The 19,657-nt window shown below is 52.0% G+C and overlaps 3 protein-coding genes across 6 annotated transcripts; all 3 read right to left on the reverse strand.

Moving 5' to 3' along the window:
* Positions 1-133: 133 nt before the first annotated feature.
* On the reverse strand, positions 134-8,620 carry pex1 (peroxisomal biogenesis factor 1). Its single transcript, XM_061822106.1, has 24 exons — positions 8,404-8,620; positions 7,429-7,560; positions 7,281-7,364; positions 7,099-7,213; positions 6,256-6,836; positions 6,048-6,167; positions 5,346-5,469; positions 5,102-5,214; positions 4,948-5,027; positions 4,729-4,864; positions 3,797-3,893; positions 3,542-3,712; positions 3,280-3,434; positions 2,986-3,193; positions 2,174-2,340; positions 1,966-2,100; positions 1,821-1,885; positions 1,498-1,640; positions 1,330-1,433; positions 1,071-1,259; positions 799-996; positions 566-718; positions 350-486; positions 134-274 (listed from the first exon to the last, which is right to left on the reverse strand). The coding sequence occupies exons 1-24, from the start codon at positions 8,503-8,505 to the stop codon at positions 202-204; spliced, it is 3,582 nt and encodes a 1,193-aa protein (XP_061678090.1). The 5' UTR covers positions 8,506-8,620; the 3' UTR covers positions 134-201.
* Positions 8,621-8,726: 106 nt separating this feature from the next.
* LOC133502012 (calaxin-like) lies at positions 8,727-11,538 on the reverse strand. 2 transcript variants are annotated; one of them, XM_061822271.1, is made up of 6 exons: positions 10,598-11,538; positions 10,409-10,528; positions 9,992-10,318; positions 9,768-9,916; positions 9,592-9,696; positions 8,727-9,497 (listed from the first exon to the last, which is right to left on the reverse strand). In XM_061822271.1, the coding sequence occupies exons 2-6, from the start codon at positions 10,464-10,466 to the stop codon at positions 9,444-9,446; spliced, it is 693 nt and encodes a 230-aa protein (XP_061678255.1). In that variant the 5' UTR covers positions 10,467-10,528; positions 10,598-11,538; the 3' UTR covers positions 8,727-9,443. The 2 variants fall into 2 exon arrangements, with proteins under 2 accessions (XP_061678255.1, XP_061678263.1); XM_061822279.1 differs by having other exon boundaries at positions 9,992-10,096; positions 10,166-10,318; positions 10,409-11,538.
* A 134-nt stretch (positions 11,539-11,672) lies between these two features.
* sytl1 (synaptotagmin-like 1) lies at positions 11,673-19,618 on the reverse strand. 3 transcript variants are annotated; one of them, XM_061822164.1, is made up of 13 exons: positions 19,183-19,609; positions 17,345-17,477; positions 16,114-16,265; positions 15,563-15,695; positions 15,430-15,484; positions 14,413-14,520; positions 14,148-14,317; positions 13,242-13,344; positions 12,830-12,991; positions 12,618-12,696; positions 12,442-12,538; positions 12,097-12,302; positions 11,673-12,017 (listed from the first exon to the last, which is right to left on the reverse strand). In XM_061822164.1, the coding sequence occupies exons 2-13, from the start codon at positions 17,473-17,475 to the stop codon at positions 11,872-11,874; spliced, it is 1,542 nt and encodes a 513-aa protein (XP_061678148.1). In that variant the 5' UTR covers positions 17,476-17,477; positions 19,183-19,609; the 3' UTR covers positions 11,673-11,871. The 3 variants fall into 3 exon arrangements, with proteins under 3 accessions (XP_061678148.1, XP_061678158.1, XP_061678165.1); XM_061822174.1 differs by lacking the exon at positions 19,183-19,609 and adding an exon at positions 18,343-19,052; XM_061822181.1 differs by lacking the exons at positions 15,563-15,695; positions 16,114-16,265 and having other exon boundaries at positions 19,183-19,618.
* Positions 19,619-19,657: the final 39 nt, after the last annotated feature.

Below are 19,657 nucleotides of genomic sequence, written 5' to 3' on the forward strand. Positions count from 1 at the left end.
TTTTTTTTTTGGGGGGGGGGTGACTGCAACTTTAATGTTGGAAAAGTCCCATTGAAGACGAAGACAAATCCAAACATAACCCGACGACAAGTTTGAGCCTCTAGCGCCCCCCCCCTCTAAAAAAAAATATGTATTTTCTGACATTCATGCTGTTTTACACACAATGTACAGTAATTACCTATTAATTGTCTAAGTGCGCCGTCACGCCAAGGTCACGCGTTGTCCCGGTCGGAATGTTTGCGTGGCGGTTCCGCCTCCCGAAAAGGCCTCGTACCTGCAACCACAACGTGATGACATCATAAATCGTTGTTGTCGCCGCGCGCGACGTGCGCCGTGGCGCGCCACCCACAGCGTGGCGTATCTGCGCCAGTCGTCCTCGCCCAGCGACGGCCCGGTGGCGTCCAGAGCGGCGAGCACGTGGCGGCGACGCAGCAGGAGGCCCGGCTGGCCGGAGGAGGCCCGGACCCGGGCCCGGACGCGCTCCCCCTAAAGGCACGTTTACAACGTGAACGAGTGAACGCAACACAAGGGGCAGCGCAACGTCGCTTTCGGCGGGCGTGCCCACGTTGGCTCGGCGGTGGTTGAGTTTGATGCACGCCACTTCCTGCTGGAGGCGCCGCAGACCCTCGCCGCTGAGCTCCCGGAAGCCGCTCTGGAGGGAGGGCATGGAGAGGGGGGGCGGACAGGAAGTGGACTCTGGCGTCGGATCGACCAAGTCCTGTTCGGAGACACGGGCGGGGATTTTAATTTCATGTTAACCGGCGGGGAACAAAAAGTTTCCAATTTTCGCCGACTTACGGTCCCGTCAGGAGAGTCGGACTCAAAGGAGCTTCCGAAGTAAAGTCTCCAAACGTCCCCATCATGGTGTCCATCTTGTCGTTTGGGCTCCGGGGCCTCGCCGCCGCCGCCGCCGTCGTCGTCGTCCACCGGCTCATCGGAACCGCTGCTGTTGTTGGGGAACATCATGGACGACAAGCTCATGTCGCACGTCGTTTCCTGAAACGAGAACCGGGTCGTGACCTCCGCCGACGCCATTTCCGCGTTAAATGTTGTAATATTGCGTGACTTACACGCAGCGCGCCGGCATCCGGGCTGGCGTCGGGGCTGCCGTCGAGCGCCTCCAGCTGGGCGTTGTACAGCAGCGCTTTCAGGTCGGCGCCGGTGAAGCCTTCGGTCCGCGACGCCAGCTCGTCCAGGTCCACGTCGGCGGCCAAGGGGACGGCGGCGGTCAGAACTTTCAGAATGGCCGCGCGGTCCTCCTGCGGGCCGACCGAGGTCGTTAGGAAGGTGGGAGGTGCCTTGGCGCGACTTCCTGTGACGTCGTCAGACCTTCCCGGGCGGGGGGCAGTAGAGGGACTTGTCCAGCCGGCCCGGACGCAGCAGGGCCGGGTCGATCAGGTCCGGGCGACTGGTGGCGGCCAGCACGTAAACGCCTGCGAGACGACGTGATTCACACAAACAAACTCTCGCCCGCTCGCCCGCTCGCTCTCCGCCCACCTTGCAGTCCCTCGGCGCCGTCCAGCTGAGTCAGCAGCTGGTTGACGACGCGGTCCGTCACGCCCGTGCTGTCGTGGCCCCTCCTGGGCGCCAAGGAGTCGAACTCGTCAAAGAAGACCACGCAAGGCTTTGCCGCTTGCGCCCTGCAGCAACACAACAGTTGGATGAGTGCGGTGGCGCCATCAAGTGGATGCAATCACGAATTACACTCTGGTCAACCCTTGGCCTCAAATTGGGCAACTTTCAGCAAGAGGCTCCATTTTGTCCCCTCATGTGAAGTACGCCTGTTACGGGAAGACAAAATGGCGGAACGCGCCGCTCACCTTTGGAAGACGTCTCGCACGGCCCGTTCGCTCGCTCCGATGTATTTACTCAGAAGTTCCGGACCCTGAGACGCATTCGAATGCGGAGTTTAGCCGAAGCGTAAAAAGTTGGAGCGCTGCTGCGCGAGTAGACGCTCGCACGTACTTTGACGGCGATGAAGTTCATGGCGCTCTCCTTGGCGACGGCTCGCGCCAGCAGCGTCTTCCCGGTGCCCGGCGCTCCGTAGAGCAGAACTCCTGAGCGATGGCGGATGGGAAGCTTGGAAAACAGGACGGGATACTTCAAAACAAACAACAAAACAAAACACGTTAGCAGGAGTCCGAGTACGCCGCACGCGCGTTCTTCAAGTGACCTTGGCGGGGAGCAAGATGGTGTCCATCATCTGCTGCCGCACCTCCGCCAGCCCCCCCACCGACTCCAGCCCACCGCCGCCGGGATCGCGGAGGTCGGCCCCCCACAGGGACGGCGGCGCGAACCCCTCGCGGGCCTCGGCGAAGTCCCGCTGCGACAAACGCTGGTCTGCAAAAGACGCGCCACGCAATGTTTGCAACACGCGCACATTCGGCCAAGACTCCCAGTAACGACCCCGTCTAAAAGTAACTTCCCTGATGTACAAAGTTCACCTCCCACTCATGACGGAACATACCGCGCGACTTTTTTCCGCACGCTTTCAACCCGGCGGTTTACGCGGTGATACGGCTAATTTGGGCTTTTTTTTTTTTTTTTTTTTTATAATGGCCGCAAGGGGGCACTTGAGCGGAAAAGGTAAGAATGAGACCGGTGGAATATAAGTGCCGAGGAAGTGACTTTGACCGGCGCTGTTAGCGCTGCACTAGCATTAGCATTGTGCTACTGGCGTCTCAGTGATTTTTACAGGTAAATTTTATTTTAACCGGCCCTGTTAGCGTTAGCTCTAGCATTAGCTTTTTACGCAGTTGCGGTGTATGTATATATGTACCAAATGGTATTTCCTTTACAAATGTACTCGGTGAGGCTTGTAACCAGGTGCACTCTGTAGGCGGGAATTACGGTACTTGCTTGTGGCAACTGCACTATGTACTGTCCTGCCACCGTGGCGTCTTCGCATATTTCAGAAGTCCCCCCGTCGTCCCCCCCACCCAGAAAAGCATGAGCGTTGCGTGGGGGGGGGGGGGGGGGGGTTACCGTGGCACTCGCTCTGTTGTTGGCGTGCGACGTTGGCGTGGAGCGCTCGTTCCATCAGCAGCAGCAGATCTTGCGCCACGTAGCCTTCCGTCTCCTGAGCGACGGCATCCAGGTCCAGGTCCAGTTCCAGTTCCAGGTCGCCGGTGTCGGACTCCGACGGGCCGCACCTGTCTCGGATCGCGCGGCGCAGGATGTCCGCCCTCTGCGCCTACACACCGACGCCCGCGCAGCAGAACGCATCGTTTTCGTCGGACGACGTGCGTTTTCGTCTGCACGTACGAGACGGACGCCTACCCGGTCGGGCGGTCGCAAGCGCGCGAAGGCCTGGAAGAAGTGCGTCCCCTGCGCTCGGGTCAGCGTGCCGTGCAAGGAGCGCTCGCTCTCGCTGGTCACCACCAAGCACACGAGGTTGTCGCGTTCCACCATCTCGTCCGCCAGGTCCTTCAAACCTAAAAAAAAAAAAAAAAAAAAAAAAAAAAAAACGCTTCATCAAGACGCCAACGCCACGCACGCACGCACGCACGTCAGGTCCTCCTCGTGCGCGGTCCGAACGTACTCTGCGCGACGTGCACGTGCAGCTGCGCCTCGGCTCCGTGCTCGTGCTCGGGTGAGGCGGGAGCCCGGGTCACGTGATCCAGGTCGTCCAGCAGGACCACGGAGGGCTGCCTCCATTCCGCCCGCGCGAAAACCTGCCGCAGCGTCTGGCGAACGGTCTCCGCCCTTTTGCCTACGGACGTTTTGCATCTCAAACGTGCGGTCGAAAATTACGTGCAAGGGGACAACTCCCCCCCCCCCCCCCCCAGAGGGGCACCTTGTAACTTTTTACACTCCAGCACTTCCACGTGGGCGTCCAGCTGTTCCGCCGCTTTCCTGCAGAGGGCGCGAGACAGGGCGCTCTTCCCGCTGCCCTACAGTCAGACACAACGTGCACTTTATTAGGGACGCCCAATTTTTTTTTTAATCTTCAGATATGAGATTCTATTCTTTCAAAATTACAATTTATTTTCTTGGGGGAAAAATATCTCAAGAGTATGACAATTTTTCTTAAAAGAAAGCATTTTACTCTCGTGAAATTGAATAAATACACATTTCTAAACGTTTTCCTCAGATGAGAACTTCTTGAACTTTTTGTGTACTTATCTTGAAAAAATATTTAAAATATTTCAATGATTTTGTAGGGAGGGTAAGAAATATTTTTTTGGGGTGGATGCTTTAAAACGTCCTGCAAGCTATTCTTAAAAATATTTTTTCCTGAACTTTTTTTTTCTAGAAAAAAAATATTCTGTGAAATTTTCTATGGAAAAAAATGAACAGAAATTGACTTTTTTTTTTTTTTCTAAATATATTTTGTAATATTCTTGTAAAAATGTGACTTTAAAAAATAAACTGTTAAGTGATCTCTTTTTTTTTTCTTAAAATGTGCGCATTTCTGTGGGAGCACTCGAAAATATTTTGTTCAGATTTTTTGGTGGGAGAATGTAAGACTGAAAAAAAAATTCTCTAAATTACATTTGCAGCAAATGTGTTTTCTTCAGAAAGTTACGGGAAGTTTCACGCAATAGGTCACTTAGGGGGGGAAAAAAAAGATGCTTTCTTTTTCTATGAATTGTCCCTTGAAGAATTTTTTTTTTCCTCCCCAAAAGAAAACAAAACAATTGTTCTTGAATTGAGGCACTTTAAGAGATGCTGTCCGGTTGCTTTTTTAAGCGCCGTACGGGCGACACGCACGCGCGGCGGTCTTACTTTGGCGCCGGTGACGAGCAGCGCTCCGCCTTTGAGCCCCCGCCCGACGACGCCCAGCAGCTCCCTGGCCAACGGAGTCGCCAGCAGGCTGCCGGAGATGAAGTCAAAACTCGCCGCGCTCAGCTCGTCCACGCCGCTGGCGACAAGGTGGGCGCACCGCAAGTGCCGATTAGGACCGCCAGCGTTAAAAAAAACGCGGCTGACGCGATGCGGACTCACCCCAAGGAAGCGAGAGAGGGAAGGTCTCGCTCCGGCGGTTCAACTTCAGCGGGCGGCGCGGACGTCGGCTCTCGGACGACCTGAAGTCGGGGACGCGTCACGTGAGACCGTCGACGGGTTCGATCGTGCGCGTGAGCGGACAAATCCGAGCGACCTGGATCTTTTTCTTCTGCAAGATGGAAGGTGAGAGCAGAAACAGCTGATCCGGCGGGTCCCCGTCTGGTTCCGCTTCCGGTCTCAGCACCGTGATGGCAAATTCAAACGCGTCTGCAAAGGAAGAGGCCAGGAGACCGTGTGTCGCGTTCGGCAGATGGCGCCGCTCAAAAGGTGCTGCAAACTTGACGTGTTCGGTTCAGTGAAAAAACACGAGTGTAGCAAAAAGAAAGAAAGAAAATCACCGTCAGGCGCGGGGAGGACGACGCGGCCGGCTCGCGGAGTCAAGCGGGTCAAAGGTCGCTGAGTGTGAGCGTGCAGCCACTCTAGGAAGGCGCTCAGGACGGCGTCGTCCTCGACGCCCTCGGCCTGGCGACAAGAGCGTTAGGGAAAAACATCAGCGCGGGACCACCCCGCACCAGCGCCAGCTCCTCTTCAGTGGAATCGCACCGCTTCATTCTCACACACAAAATATAAAATTGGAATATTACTCCTTGTAAATTTTTTGGTCAAATCATACGACTTCATTTCTCAAGACCCTTGAAAAGGGAGTCGCCTCTTTTGGAAGGAGCCGCAAGACGCAAATATCACAAAAGCAACAAAATGCATCCAAAAAAAAAATGTGTATATATATATATATATATATATATATAAACTTTTTTCATGTAAGATTAAAATGAAAATTTTTAATCCTTCACAAAAATATTGACCCGCTCATTAAATATAACTTCTTTAAAAAAGAAATTCATTAGAAATTGGAAGAAATTTTTAGAACAAATATTTTTCTCAAATAATCCCAACTTTTCTCATAAAAAAAAATAATAGCAAATTCTTGAAAAATCAAATATTGCTATTGTGATAACATCCCGATTTTTTTTTTTTTCATTCCGATTTATTTCCGTAACAATAATAATCCCATCCGGCGCCGGATGAACCGCGATACCTACCAGCGGTCTTGAAGGCCGCAGCTGAACGGCGGTCGCCGCTTTGACGGCCGATCTGACCGGCCTGATTCGGACCGTCGAGCGCGGGTCGACGTGAAGCCCGGCGGCTGCGGCCGGCGGGATCTGAGTGCAGGAAAAAAAAAAAAAAAAAGAAAAATTAAAAGTGACACAATAACAAGCGGCGAAATGTTTGCGTGCGTTTGCAGCTGACCCAGACGGTGCCACGGTGGACGCTTCCCTGCGTGCCTCTTCTGAGCTCATCAAGGCGGTGACACAGCAAGCCCACCACCGTGGGTTCCCGCGCCTTCTCCTCTTGACCTTTCACCTCCTCTCCCGCCGCGTTCTTTTTCTCCGCGGGCGAGAGCGCTTCGGAGAGCAGGCCGTACGTCAGCGCGGGCCGACTTCCCGCGACCTCTTCGTCCCACGCGCTGCTCAACGGGAAGACGTGTAGCGCCGCCGTCGCGTCCCACACGGCGGCGGCGAGAGGCGGCGGGGGAACGCCGCAAACTCTGTAGAGGGCGTCCGGGAGCGAGGCGGGGACGTCCAGTACTGGCGGAACCTCCTCGGCTTGGTCGGACGCGCCTCCCGTCATGTAGCGAAACAGACTTTGGAGGTTGGCCGTGACGCCCCGCTGCCAGTTTACGGGAGGGTCGCTTTTCGAGGGTGGTCCGGGTGTTGACGGGGGGGCGGAACGGGGGTGAGGCTGCCCCTCGGGGGCGTGCTTCTTGGGAGTCACGACGAGCTCGGTGAAGGCCTCCAGGCGACCGTAAGGCGCCGAAGGCGACAAGGACGCTGCGGGAAGCGAAGACAACAACAACAACAAAAAGAAAAAGTCACACACGCGCAAAACATCTGGCGGCACCGCAGTTCAGCCGGCGACTGAGGGTTCAGAAATGCACACATTTAATTTTTCTTGCAACATTTATTTACCAAAGACGTCATCATGCACTCACTCAAGTACACATGCATATTTTTCCACACACACAAAAAAAAGGACACCATTATCAGACGACGTTCATCCCATTTGAAAAGTCGCTCGTTGTTATTTTTTTACCTACGCGGACGTAAATGACTGTGCGATCGTCCACCCACACGGGGAAAACCGCACCCGGGAAGACCACTCGGATCTGGTCCAAAAGCCGGCGCTCCAGCTCGCCGCTGTGGAGCTCCTGGCGGCGGTCGGGACACACGAGTGAGGCCGCGTCACCGGATCTGGCGTCAAGCGAGCGCACGTACCAAGATGTCCCAGTCGTCGGCCGACAGCGGCTCCACGAAGACCCGCCGCAGCGACGCCGCCCGCTGGCACGTCCTCACGAAGCCCTGACGAACACAGCGAGCGGATCAAGGCGGCCGCCGATGCGGCTGACCCGCGACTTTTCTTTACCTCCTGGCCGTCGCGCAGGCCCATCTTCTCTGCGAGGAATCTGGACAGCCCCACCCGGCGGCCGCGGCTCGCGGTCCAGCTGAGGAACAGCGGGGGGCCGTCGTGGCCGCCGGACAACTCCAAGGCCTGGATCTACGACACAAGTCGGTGACGTCGCGTAGGCTGGACGACGGGAAGCGCTACACGGCGTACAAAATCAACCTGCACTGCTTGCGGAAATTACAATAAGCGTTCGGTTGTTGGGATCGGGACAGCAAAATATTCATAACTGGGTGTCATCTTTCCTTTTTTAGTACAAAAACATGATGCAGTCTCTAGCTCCTCAAATGTCTCATGAAATCCGACGAATACACCTTCCTTCAACTAAAAAGCAAATGTTACAGTTGTCGTCTTTTTCGGACTCTTAAAACAGCAGCAAAACATTTAGCGCGATTGGTTCAAGTCTAGCCCCGACCTTCTCATGCAATGGACTACTCCATTTTCTTACTGCACGTTGGTTGACTTAACCATAACAAACCGCTTTTATCAAAAGCAAGTTAAGGTTTGAATATTTTAGTAGATATGAAGCGATGGATATCACGCGGTCAACTTGTCAATTCGCGCTCTTTTTCTCTCAAAAGTGTTGTATGGAGTTTAGTTGATGATACATATGCTTGCTGACCACTACTTAATGATAATAGCGTCGTTCGACTGTAAAATAATTTATCACGGTCAGACTTAGGACAGCTTCGGTTCATGTAGAAGCAAAAATTAGCCAAGTTATTTCCTTCATTTTTCAGATCAAATTATATAGCATATTATTTATTTTTTAGAGTTGGGGGAAAAACAACATGCGGTGTTTTAAAATCATCGTTTGTCGGTGTCACTAAACTTTAACGCGTTCGTGTATTTTTCATTCAAGTTTGGACGTTTGTCCAAAGTGGAATTATAAAAGTTTGGGGCAGGTCCCACCGCGGCTAACCGAAGCTAGCTTACCTCGCTCAGCGACAAATGGGAAATTAAGTCGGCGGGCAGATGGAGGAAGCAGTTTTTGGCGTTGTTAAACACAACCGTCACGGGCTGAATGCCGCTCAGCATATTGTGCCTCACATGAATTATCAATTTTCATGTGACAAACGCAAACTTGCTCGGGCTAACTGAGGAAGGAAGTGCATCTGTGCGCTCTGGGTAACAGGAAGCGCAGGTGCCCAGCTTTTCAAAATAAGATAGACGAGACTTTGCCCCCAGAGATGATGAATTTCGAATGAAAAGTTTCATTTTATCTTGAAGTGCAAACAGTAGGAAAAGGTTTCCGAAAACATGGCGGAAAAAAAAAAGGAAACGCAACTGTAGTTCGGACGGTCCCCGTGTACAAACTTTGTGATTCGTGCTACTTTTTGGAGTCAATTTCTGTCGACGAAACAATTACAAATAACGCACCGGTTCGTGTTTTTTTTTTCTTCAAGTAAATTTAAATGTTTGAGAAATTAAATTACCCGTGAGTCGGATAGGCAGGAGACCTGCTTTTCAAAATAATACCGCGTAAGCTTTAAACTGGTACATTACTGCAGCTTTCTAGCTGGACTAAGCTTTTAATTTGAAGTGAATCCAAAAGACGTTTCCTTTGACAATACAGTACTTGACTGCGAACTTTGTTACAGGTACTGTATTTACGCCTCATTTTTTTTTTTTTTTTGTCAATTTAATTTTATATTCCATATGAAGTTCATCTCAGAGGCCTATAGTTCAAAGGTCAGCATTCTAATGAATGACAGACACGGGCTTGCGCCCCAAACATTTTGAGCAATGATCTCCATCCGATGTGTAGCTCATTCCCAAATGATCGGTACCAAAGAAGTAGCTTTTGCTTTTAAAAGTGAAACGGAATGTTTTAACTGTAAATATCACAATCATAAATGTGTCTGATTCACTGGAGCCAAACCCACACAGGGATATTTATTATAAAAACATTAGAAACGGCGACATTAGAAAACAAAACTAACACAAGTACAAAAGAAAAAAAAAAAACGTGGACTTCATCTGTGCTCCGATTTATCATTGAATACGCGCTGCTCGAACATCTCAATCTTCTGAAGTAAAAAAAAAAAAAAAAAACAGGTATGATATTAATGAATCATTCAGCCAGGACGAGGTCACTGGGAATCACCGCGAGCTTGTCGTTACCATGGCGTTGGGGAGGCACGTCCCGAAGGCCTCCAGCACGATGTCCAGCTCTTTCACCGACTTCTCGTAGTCGTCAAACGACAGTTTGTCGTCATTGTCGTGGTCCTGCCAACGGGGGCGACGTTTACCACGTCGGTTGCTCGATTCGCGGGCGGCGGCGGCGGCGGCCCCCTCACCATCCTCTTGAGCGTGATCTCCACCAGGTCCTTGATGCCGTCGTAAGGGTCCTCCTCGCCGTGCAGCCGCAGGCAGTTCCTCACCATCAGCAGCATCTCCTCGCGGGAGATGTACTCGTCGCCGGTCAGGTCGTACACGTGGAAGCAGACTTGGGGGAGGGGGGAAGTCTGCTTAGCACGACCACTTCAAAATCACTTTGCGCTCGTCTAGCGTTCCCTTTTACATTTGATTTTTTCATCCAAGGTGCCACGGAGGAAGACGCACAGGCCCTCCACCCACTCCTTGGCGCTGACGAAGCTGTCGTTGTCCTTGTCGAACGTCCTGAAAACTGGGGAAAAAAAGGCAGACGGTCGGCCAGAGGTGGGCGGCTGCTCACGCGGGTCGTACGCCGCGCGACCTCTTTCCATGATGGTGTTGTTGGTGAGGCCGAACTCGTTGCTGAGGATGCTTCGAAACTTCCTCTCGTCCAAGCTGCTCTTGCCGGAGCTCGTCGTCTGCCCGAGTACGGAGTAGAACTCGCGAATGAGACACTCCACCTCCGTCGGATTGACTGACAACACGAGAGAAGAGAGGAGAAGACGCTCGCGAGGGAGGTCGCAAAATACGAAAGTCACGCCCAACTGTCAGCGGCGCAACTCACAGCGGTCCACTTGTTTGGAGATGGTCTTGGCGAGGTTTTGGATCAGCCTCTTGGACATGTTTGGCCTCAAAGGGGCCGACCCGGGGCCGCAGGTTGAGGGGGGGTCGCCTTAGCGAGCGCCTGCCAGACCGGCGACACGGCTCAGCGCAACATGCAAACGGATTCTTCTTCTTCTTCCTCGAACTTTACCTGGCTGCGTAAGCTCATTGTTTGCTAGCTTGCTAGCGCGGGAGCATCTCCGTCCAGCGTCCTCGTCGCCGGGTTTGCGGGGGCGGGCCCGGGGGGGAGGCGGCTCGGCGAGGGCTCCCCCTGCTAGCTCGCGCTTCGCCTCTTTTCGCAGGAGTTCAAATATTTCTTTTCAACGCGTCTTTTATTAACGCTAATAATTCCAGCGGCGCTCTCCATGAATTAGAATGCAGAGTTTTGGCGAAGAGCGCTCGCGTCTCGCCATCGTCCTCTACGCTAGGGCTTTGATGATGTCATCGCACGGCTGATGCGGGGTGGCTAGTAGTAACTAGTCGCTAGTTTAAGTTGCAAGTTTTCTCATCTTGGTATTATTAAAACAAAAAAGTTTGAGATTTCAACCTCAAGGGGCAGAAAAACTTTTGCCGTGGGTTTTATACGAATGCGCCGTACGTACGACGGCAGCTAGCAAGTAGCACAAGTTGCAGAAAAGTGGTCCAAAAAAGATTCTAGAAAGTAGAATTTTGGGGCAGGGGGGTAAGTGTTACAGTCCAAATTTAAAATGTTAAAGCAAAAACATAATGTGGCGCCTTGAGACATGAAAATTGAATTTGTTTTGGGGCCACCAAAACACCTCCGATCGATCAAAATGAATGAAAATCCAAATCCATTGCAACCTCTTTCCAACATTTTTTTAAAAATAAAAACAGCACTCAATATTTTGTCATCTTCAAAAAATAATTGTAAGTTTTTTGTTTAGTCAGTGGATATTGTGCTGGGCCAGGTGTTGTGCATACATTGGCCACCAGGGGGCAGTTTAATACAGCCAGGTAGCTTCTCTGCTGTAGAAATATGAGTCATTCTTTGCAGGGGATAAAGAATACATGCCAGTGAGTATTACATTGAAATATGTTGCTCAACTGTTTATGCTCAAATATTCTTCCGCCCATTGCCCCTCTATGGCATTTTTGCTTTGTTGTGAGCGTTCCGCTAAATGGACTTTCTGGAGGTTTATAGATTCCGAAATTGGTAGTTTGGGAGTGGCGACGTACGCATGCACGTAAACTGGAGGGACAGAAAAGTGTTTTTTCCCTTTATTTCAAATTAAGAAAAATAGGGTTTCATCAAATTTAGCATTTTAAACATTGATTGTGGGCGGGAAAAACGGGTTTCCTATTTTCTGACGCGGCAGCTGAGAAGAACAAAAACGTCATCTGCTCGGTTCGCGTCCTGTACAAAATCCGACTTTTTTGGGCAACAAAGGCTTTCAGTCCACGGTGTCAGTCGGAGGAGCGCCGCGTCAGGTTGGTCCTGATGGGCAACGTGGCTTCGATCCAGTGGTTCGGGTTCTTGATCATGGAATTCCACAGGGAGACTTCTTCTTCCGTGGAGTCCATCCAGTTGACCGCCTCGCCGTAACTCCGACCTGCACGCCGAGACGCCGCATTGAGTCGCGCCACCCCGCCCCCGTCCCAGTCCCAGTCCCGCCCCCCGACGGGTCCCACCGGTCCCGCAGCTGAGGCGGATCCCGCCGACGGCGTCCATCTTGAGGCCCTCGCGCTGCCACACGCTCAGCTCGGCGCAGGCTTCCTCCAGGTCGCTGCTCTGGAAGCCGTCGTACACCATGGTGTGGTTGTACGACGGGCTGACCGAGCGCCTCACCACCTGCGTCTTCTGGCAGCTCTGGCAGCCGGCGTCCGGCAGGATGCAACTTTGGGGGGCCCAAAAACGAACGTTAACTGTTTTCATACACCGACGACCGGCTGAAAAACATTTGACGAGTATGTCCGTCGCTGGCACCAAACGGTTGGATTCCGGTCGACAGATTGAAAAGTGCGTTCCAAACCAACCTTTTGACCAACGAGTCGACGGCGCCCCCTTTTTTCGACAGCAGCCCCTGAGCCTCCTGAAGCCAAATGTGAAGTTCACCCGTGAGCGGCGACCCACCTGACGGCGCGCACAAAATCCGGCATCGTCACCGTTTGCGCTAATCCAGACGCAAACACCGTACGTGGTCTCTACTCACTCTCAAATCCCTCCGGGACGAACTTGATGGAGAACAGGAGGGTGCCGCGGCTGCTGATGCGGTCCGGCGTCAAGCAGAACTGTCGGGCAAAGATCGGAGAACGAAGCTTACTTGAAATTCAAAAGCGCGACGGTCCTCGGGCCGAAGTCGGCGAGGCGAGGCGACGTTTTTGGACGCTAAATGTTTTCATGATTCGCCACAAAACAGGTCACCCGCGGCTGCAGGTCCTGCCAGAGCGGCCGGGTGCAGGTCCAGTCCCAGAGGCCCAGCGCCACCTCCACCTCCCCCAGGAAGACGTTCCTGGCCAGCGGCTCGGCGTGCCACACCGACACGTTCAGGGTGCGACTCTTCAGCTCTTTTTGCCGCACTTTGTACTGGCCAACGACAGAAAACAGTCGGCAAAAGTTTTTGGACGGTATTGGCAGATGCGGCGTGATCCATATTTCACGTACTGGACACTCATTGGCCACAATATTAGGAACACCCACATCAGAAAATCTGTCTTTAGAGGGACGATCGTGTTTGTACTGTTCGATGTTTTTGATTATAAACGGCAGAATTGTCGGATGGAGCTCACTGGCGGTGTACCCAACATTGTGCCCGCAGATTGTTTAGCCGGCTCACTTTGAGCGTCTGCTCGTAGACGGGATTCTGCGTCCGTCTCTTTATCGTCGTCTTCCTCTTGCTGCGAGTCGACGTGTCGGGCAGCAGGTAGCATTTGACGTATCTGAATAAATATGACGATTCGGAATTATCAATAAATAAATACCGTAATTCACAATAAGTACATTTGTAAAGGAAATACCATTTGGTACATAGATCTCTGTGAAAGCCGCAAGTGCCCACATTGAAATGAGATATTTACAAAGAGTGTAAACAGGGTTTACCGCTAGTGCTAGCGCTGCGCTAACACCACGCTAATAACGCCGCACTAACAGGGCTGGTTAAAAAAACAAAACATACCGGTAAAAATCACTGAGACACGGCAATAACACGTTAGCGCAGAGTAAACAAGGCCAGACCGGTCAAAGTCACTTCCTCGGCACATATATTCCACCGGTCTCACTCTTACCTTTACCGCTTGACTGCCCCCTTGCGGCCATTAGAAAAAAATAGCACAAATTAGCCGCATCACCGCATAAACCGCACGGCTGAAAGCGTGTGGAAAAACAGGCCGGAAATTACGGTATTCGTGTGTGAGTCCGTGGTCAAATACTTTTGCTCTGACCAACCAGTCAGAGGACATAAAACTAGGAACCTTGAGGGCCAGGGACTCTGACCCTGTTAGAATGAACATGAAATGCAAAATATGTTTTGAAATAAAAGTCCCATTGCTAATTTCGGTCACGTAGACTGCCAGCCTTCCAAGTTGCCATTTGACTTCTATAACCGTCAATGGCAGTGAACGGGTTTTATGTGAGAATTGTGATTCGTGATTCTGAAGGCGCAAAAATAAAAACAAAGAAAATTGAAACGAATGAATGAAATGAGAAAGACATTTTGGCGCTAAGCGGGCTCAGCAACACTCACGGGTCGGGCCGGTTCTCGTCCCCCGCCGCCGAGATGTCCTCGCAGCGGTGCACCCTGACCCGCAGCTCCTCCCTGCGGCCGTCGTAGGTCAGCGAGAACTGCACGCGGCCGCGCACCTCCACCACGCCGAAGACCCCCGAGCTGAACAGACTCATCATGCCGCCACTCAGCTACGCGCGAGGCAAAAAAAAAAAAATTAATAATAATAATCCCGCGTCACTCCGCGCTGACTCATCGCTACGTCCGGTGGAGCGCGGCAATTTACCGTGTAGCTTGAATGGAAGTTGTTGTTTTTTTGCAAGGACGACGGTTCGGAGTCGCTCGGGATGCTGCACAGGGACACCGACTCCCTCCTGTCTAGCTTGTACGCGTCCTAAAACGACACAAATACACACAGCGGAAGCAGAAGGGAACAGGAACACTCATAGTCATCTTCAATTTTATTTAACGCTCCACTGTCATGAAACGTCGTGACATTTTTAGTACGTTAATGAAAACAAGCCAGCCGGAACGGAGCCATCCGTTGTCACTCCCGCCATGAAAATCCTCTCGAGGGTAGTAGCAGACGCCCACTCAAGCGGTCTCGTATGTTTTCTACTAGTTTTACCTGCGGGAAGGTAGCTCGTCGTTCCTTCGTGTTAGCCAAAATGCCGGCTCGTTGTATTGCTTGAACACTCGGGTGGGTGAATTCATTTTTCATACTTTTCAAAAAGACCCGGTTCGTAGTGAAAAATGGATTGCACGGGTGCAAAGGACGAGAGCTTTGTGGGTTCCAAATGACAGGTAGGTGCGCGAGTGGTCACAACAGATCCGCGTACATAACTGCGGGGCGCTAAATATGTCGACGCACCCGTCGGCGCCGAGCACGGCTTTGGCCGGGCTGGCTCACACAAACTGGGAGTCTTGTTAGTTAGAAGTGATCCGCGTATCATCTAAATATGGCTCGAGCTTCCGCGTCCTGTAGTAGGCGGCGCGGCGCGTTTTCAATGGTGAATGTCGCGGTGTGACGTCACGGACAGAAAACGCAGCCAATATGGCCGCCATTTGGATGTCGAACGAGACTTCCGCAACTTTGCGCACGGACGACGCGGCTCTCCGCTCATATTTATTTTTTCGTCATGACTATATATCTATTTTCTTTGCCACCGACGGTGGACTCTGGCACCGAGACCGGCGCATGTCGGAGAAAAGCCGCCTCCGCGACGTCACACGGGAGAATCCGCGATTCAGCGCCAAATCGGCTCTTCCGTCATCCGCACTTCGGAATAAAAGCATGACGAACCTTCGCTGCTGTTCTTTTCCTACTTGGCGCCGAGCCGAAACCGGATGGCCTCCTCCTGGAAATCGGGCAAAAAGTTGACAGGAACGACAACGAACAAGAAAGTGACGCGTCGGTTTTTTTTTTCCAAACTGACTCCTCCGGGCTGTCGTCCGCCGACACCCTCGGCCGGGCGTCGCCCTCCCCCGGCGACGGGCTCCCGGACCGCCCCTCCGCCGCCGCCTGGCCGTCGAGCGCGCCGACCCCCCAGGTCTCCGTCACCGCGCCCGCTGCAACCAAACGCCAACGTCGCCTCACTTTAGCAAAATCGCCATCGAAACGGTGCCGGCGGAGCAACCCGCTGATTTTAGACACGGCTTGGGAATGGGAATTTTTCATGTACGGAATTCAGCGATTCTTTTGCAAAACATTAGCGGAAGTCAATCGCTGTCCCACATGAAAAATGTGAGTAAAATTAATGTTTCCTTTGGCTTCGGCAGAGTACTGGAGTACAAAAACACATGGCGTCAAGAAGTACTTAAAAGTACAACCCCTTTGTTTGTTCTTCCCCTGGACTGTGCTCAGTCCTAAGGAAATATTTGGAACTTTGTTTTTCTTCTGTGCAAATATTTGCTTTGTACCGTTTGCCTTCATGGGAAAAAAATGAAATGAAATGAAATGAAGGGAAAAAAAAAAAAAACGACTGACCGCTGGGCTTGGGCGCGCGTCGGCGTATGGTGGCGCGCACCAGGTCCGAGCCGGACATCCGGCCGCGGTGGCGGCGGCTGGACGCCTCGCGGAACCACGCCCCGGACTGCGAGCGCAGCCGCGTCGGGTCGGCTCGGCTCTGCTCCAGCATCCTGTTGACGCAGCAGACACGCGTGACGGCGACGCTCTTATTTGATGGCCTCGGGGGGGCCATTACTGAAATAAGTTCGACGGCGATCGGCGGGCGGGTCCCGTCGAACCCGCTCTCGAACGCCGACCGAAAACAAGCCAGACGCCTCATTTGAGGGAAGAGGACGTAAGAGTCGGGTCGGGTTTTAAGTTTCTTGGCACCAAGAAAGGCGGAACGGCCTCTTCTTGATCCGACGCCGAAAACGAGACTACCCTGGCGGGAATAAATGTTTGTAATATTTTACGCGTTCCCAACACAAACCGCCAAAAGTCACCCGTTGGCGGCCGTTGCCATGCTTGACAAAATTCACTCCGGGGACAAGTTCCACCAAAAAACACCAAACCGGGCGGACACGTGCGCTAAAACGCTTCAAATGAAACCGGGAGTCGGCCATTTGGCGCCTGACGAAAATCTCACCGATTGATGCGAAACTCGGTGGAAAAAATGTGGAGAATTCATCCATCCGTTTTCGAAGCCGCCTATCCTCACAAGGGGAGCAGGGACGTCGACGGGGCACACCCTGAACTGGTCGCCGGCCGATCGCAGGGCACATGGAGACAAACAACCAATCACAATCACACCTACGGGCAATTTAGAGTGAGTTTCTTTGGGACGTGGGAGGAAACCGGAGTGCCCACCCGGAGAAAAGCCACGCAGGCGGGTCCGGGATTGAGCCCGGCAACTCAGAACTGTGAGGCCAGCTGAGACGCGCAGTGTGGAGAATTCATGACTAAAATTGAACAGGAAATGGGTTGAGGCGGCACTTTGGGGAGGATTTTTATCTATGGTCAAAAGCTGGAACAAAAATGGCCCCTCAAGGTCCAAAACCTGTTTTGGTGATTTGTGACGCGATCGGATTTCTCCACCAGGACTCACGTCGGAAACCGAACGGCGTTTTAATTCCATGACTGTGCTAATTTGTTGTTAGCATCAATTTTGCTGCAAAAATCGGTTTTGCCAGCTTCGACCGACGGTGGCCGACGGGAGCTGTTGCTAATATTTAGGTGTAGCTAAATTTCGCGCCCCGGTTGCGCCTCTGACCTTACGCGTCCTTCGTCGCGCCGCCGCAGGGTCATGTCTCGCAGAAGCACCTGCAAGATGGCGTCCTGCTCGTCCTCCGTCAGGTGGCTCAGGTCCAGGGCGCCCACGCCACCCTCGGCCTCCGACTCCATGTCTGTCCGAAAGGGGGGGGGGGTATAGCTTAGCTAAACATAGCAAAAACACGGTACCATGAACAGGGCTGGTACACAGTAGCAACACGCTAGCACAGCACTAACTGAGCCAGTTGAAAAAAATATATATGTATATATATATATATATATATATATCTAAATCATTGAGACACGGCAGTAACACATTAGCACCACGCTAGCGCGGCGCTAACAGGGCCGATTAAAAAAAAAAAACATACCAGTAAAAATCCCTGAGACGCGGCAGTAACACGCTAGCGCAGCGCTAAAAGGGTCAGTTAAAAAAAAAAAACATACCTAAGTCATTGAGACGCGGCAGTAACACATTAGCACCACGCTAGTGTGGCGCTAACAGGGCCGATTAAAAAAAAAAACATACCAGTAAAAATCCCTGAGACGCGGCAGTAACACGCTAGCGCAGCGCTAAAACGGTCAGTTAAAAAAATAAAAAACATACCTAAGTCATTGAGACGCGGCAGTAACACATTAGCACCACGCTAGCGCGGCGCTAACAGGGCCGATTAAAAAAAAAACATACCAGTAAAAATCCCTGAGACGCGGCAGTAACACGCTAGCGCAGCGCTAAAAGGGTCAGTTAAAAAAATAAAAAACATACCTAAGTCATTGAGACGCGGCAGTAACACATTAGCACCACGCTAGCGCAGCGCTAAAAGGGTCAGTTAAAAAAAAAAACATACCTAAATCATTGAGACGCGGTAGTAACACAGCGCTAACGCTAGCACAGCGCTAACGCTAGCGCAACGCTAACAGAACCGGTTAAAAAAAAAAAACAACATACCAGTAAAAGTCACTTCCTCTGCACATATATTCCACCGGTCTCACTCTTACCTTTTCCGCTCGAGGGCGCCCTCGCGGCCGCTAGAAAAAAAATGAGCGCATCACCGCCTGAGCCGTGCGAAAACGTCGCGGCTGCATCGTACCCTCGCTACGCTTCTGATACGCTAGCAACTTCATGTCGACTAGCAGGTCGGTCTCTCGCGCTAGCAACTCTTCCGGCTCGAGTCTTCCCATCCTTTAGCGACTCTGCCCGTCTGCTAGCAACACGCGATAACCGATAACCGCACGACGACCGAAATCTCCCGTCACTGACGGGAACTCTTTAAACGGGAAGAAATATGTCTCCCGACGTCCATCGGTTCAGTTTTCATTTTTTATTATTATGATTATTTGTTGAGCGCTGATGACTCAGCAAGTTTTCCCTTTTTGCTTTTCAATGCAGTCGGGCTAGTTATTATTCCTGTCTACTTCCTGCTCGCAGTTACTTAATCATAATAATAATTAAAAAAAAAAATGTCCTCTTCTTCTTCGTGTGTTTGCTCCAGGCGGCTGAGGAGATAATTGGCGCATGCGCAGAGCGGGCGGCTCGGTTGGTCTAACCGGAACTGAGCTAACGTCAACTCGACCTGAGGCGACGTAAATAAAAAAAATAATCACATATTATCACTTTATGACGTGATGTTCATAAACGTGTTTGTGTGCGTGGTCGCCACGACTAGCACGAAACGTTTTTTTTTGTTCTTGTTCTTCTTCTTCGTCGTCGTCTTGGTATCAGCCCACGCGTGAGACGAAACACCTGCGGCCGTTTTTAAAGCGACAGTAACACGTTCGCGGAAAAAACTAAACAAAACAACAAGCAAAAACAAACAAACAAAAGCGGCGTCACGTTACCTTTCAATCGCGAGTCACGCGGAGCTCCATGGCCGGAAAGTTCGCCGCAAACTTTGCGCTGAGCGTGTGCGAGTCGCAGAGTGCAGAAGCGCTAATTCTGCCGTGTCGACTCGGTGAACACGCCCTCTGGCGTCTGTGGGAGGGAAGGAGGGAGGGAGACCCGCGCTGCGTGCGCGCGACCGCAGACGGATGTTTTTAAACACGCACGCACGCGCGCTGCACGGGCGTAAAGTGCAAAATTGTCAAATATCCGACAGCGCGTGAAGGCAACACTGGGAATGGCGAGAACGCTGAGAACGAGGACGACCTTTTTCGCCTCCTTTTGTCAACAAAATTGGACGTCTGCGGTTCTGTGTGGGTCCATTCAAGTCTTTTTCGGTTGTGGTCCAGACAGCCGCCAAGATCTCAGCACAACTAACCGATGGAGATGCCTAGTTCGCCTTTGAGTCTTCGGACGTCTCTGCAGTTTTCTCGC

The sequence above is a fragment of the Syngnathoides biaculeatus genome, chromosome 1 (genome assembly GCF_019802595.1).
Source record: "Syngnathoides biaculeatus isolate LvHL_M chromosome 1, ASM1980259v1, whole genome shotgun sequence".
Lineage (NCBI taxonomy): Eukaryota > Metazoa > Chordata > Actinopteri > Syngnathiformes > Syngnathidae > Syngnathoides > Syngnathoides biaculeatus.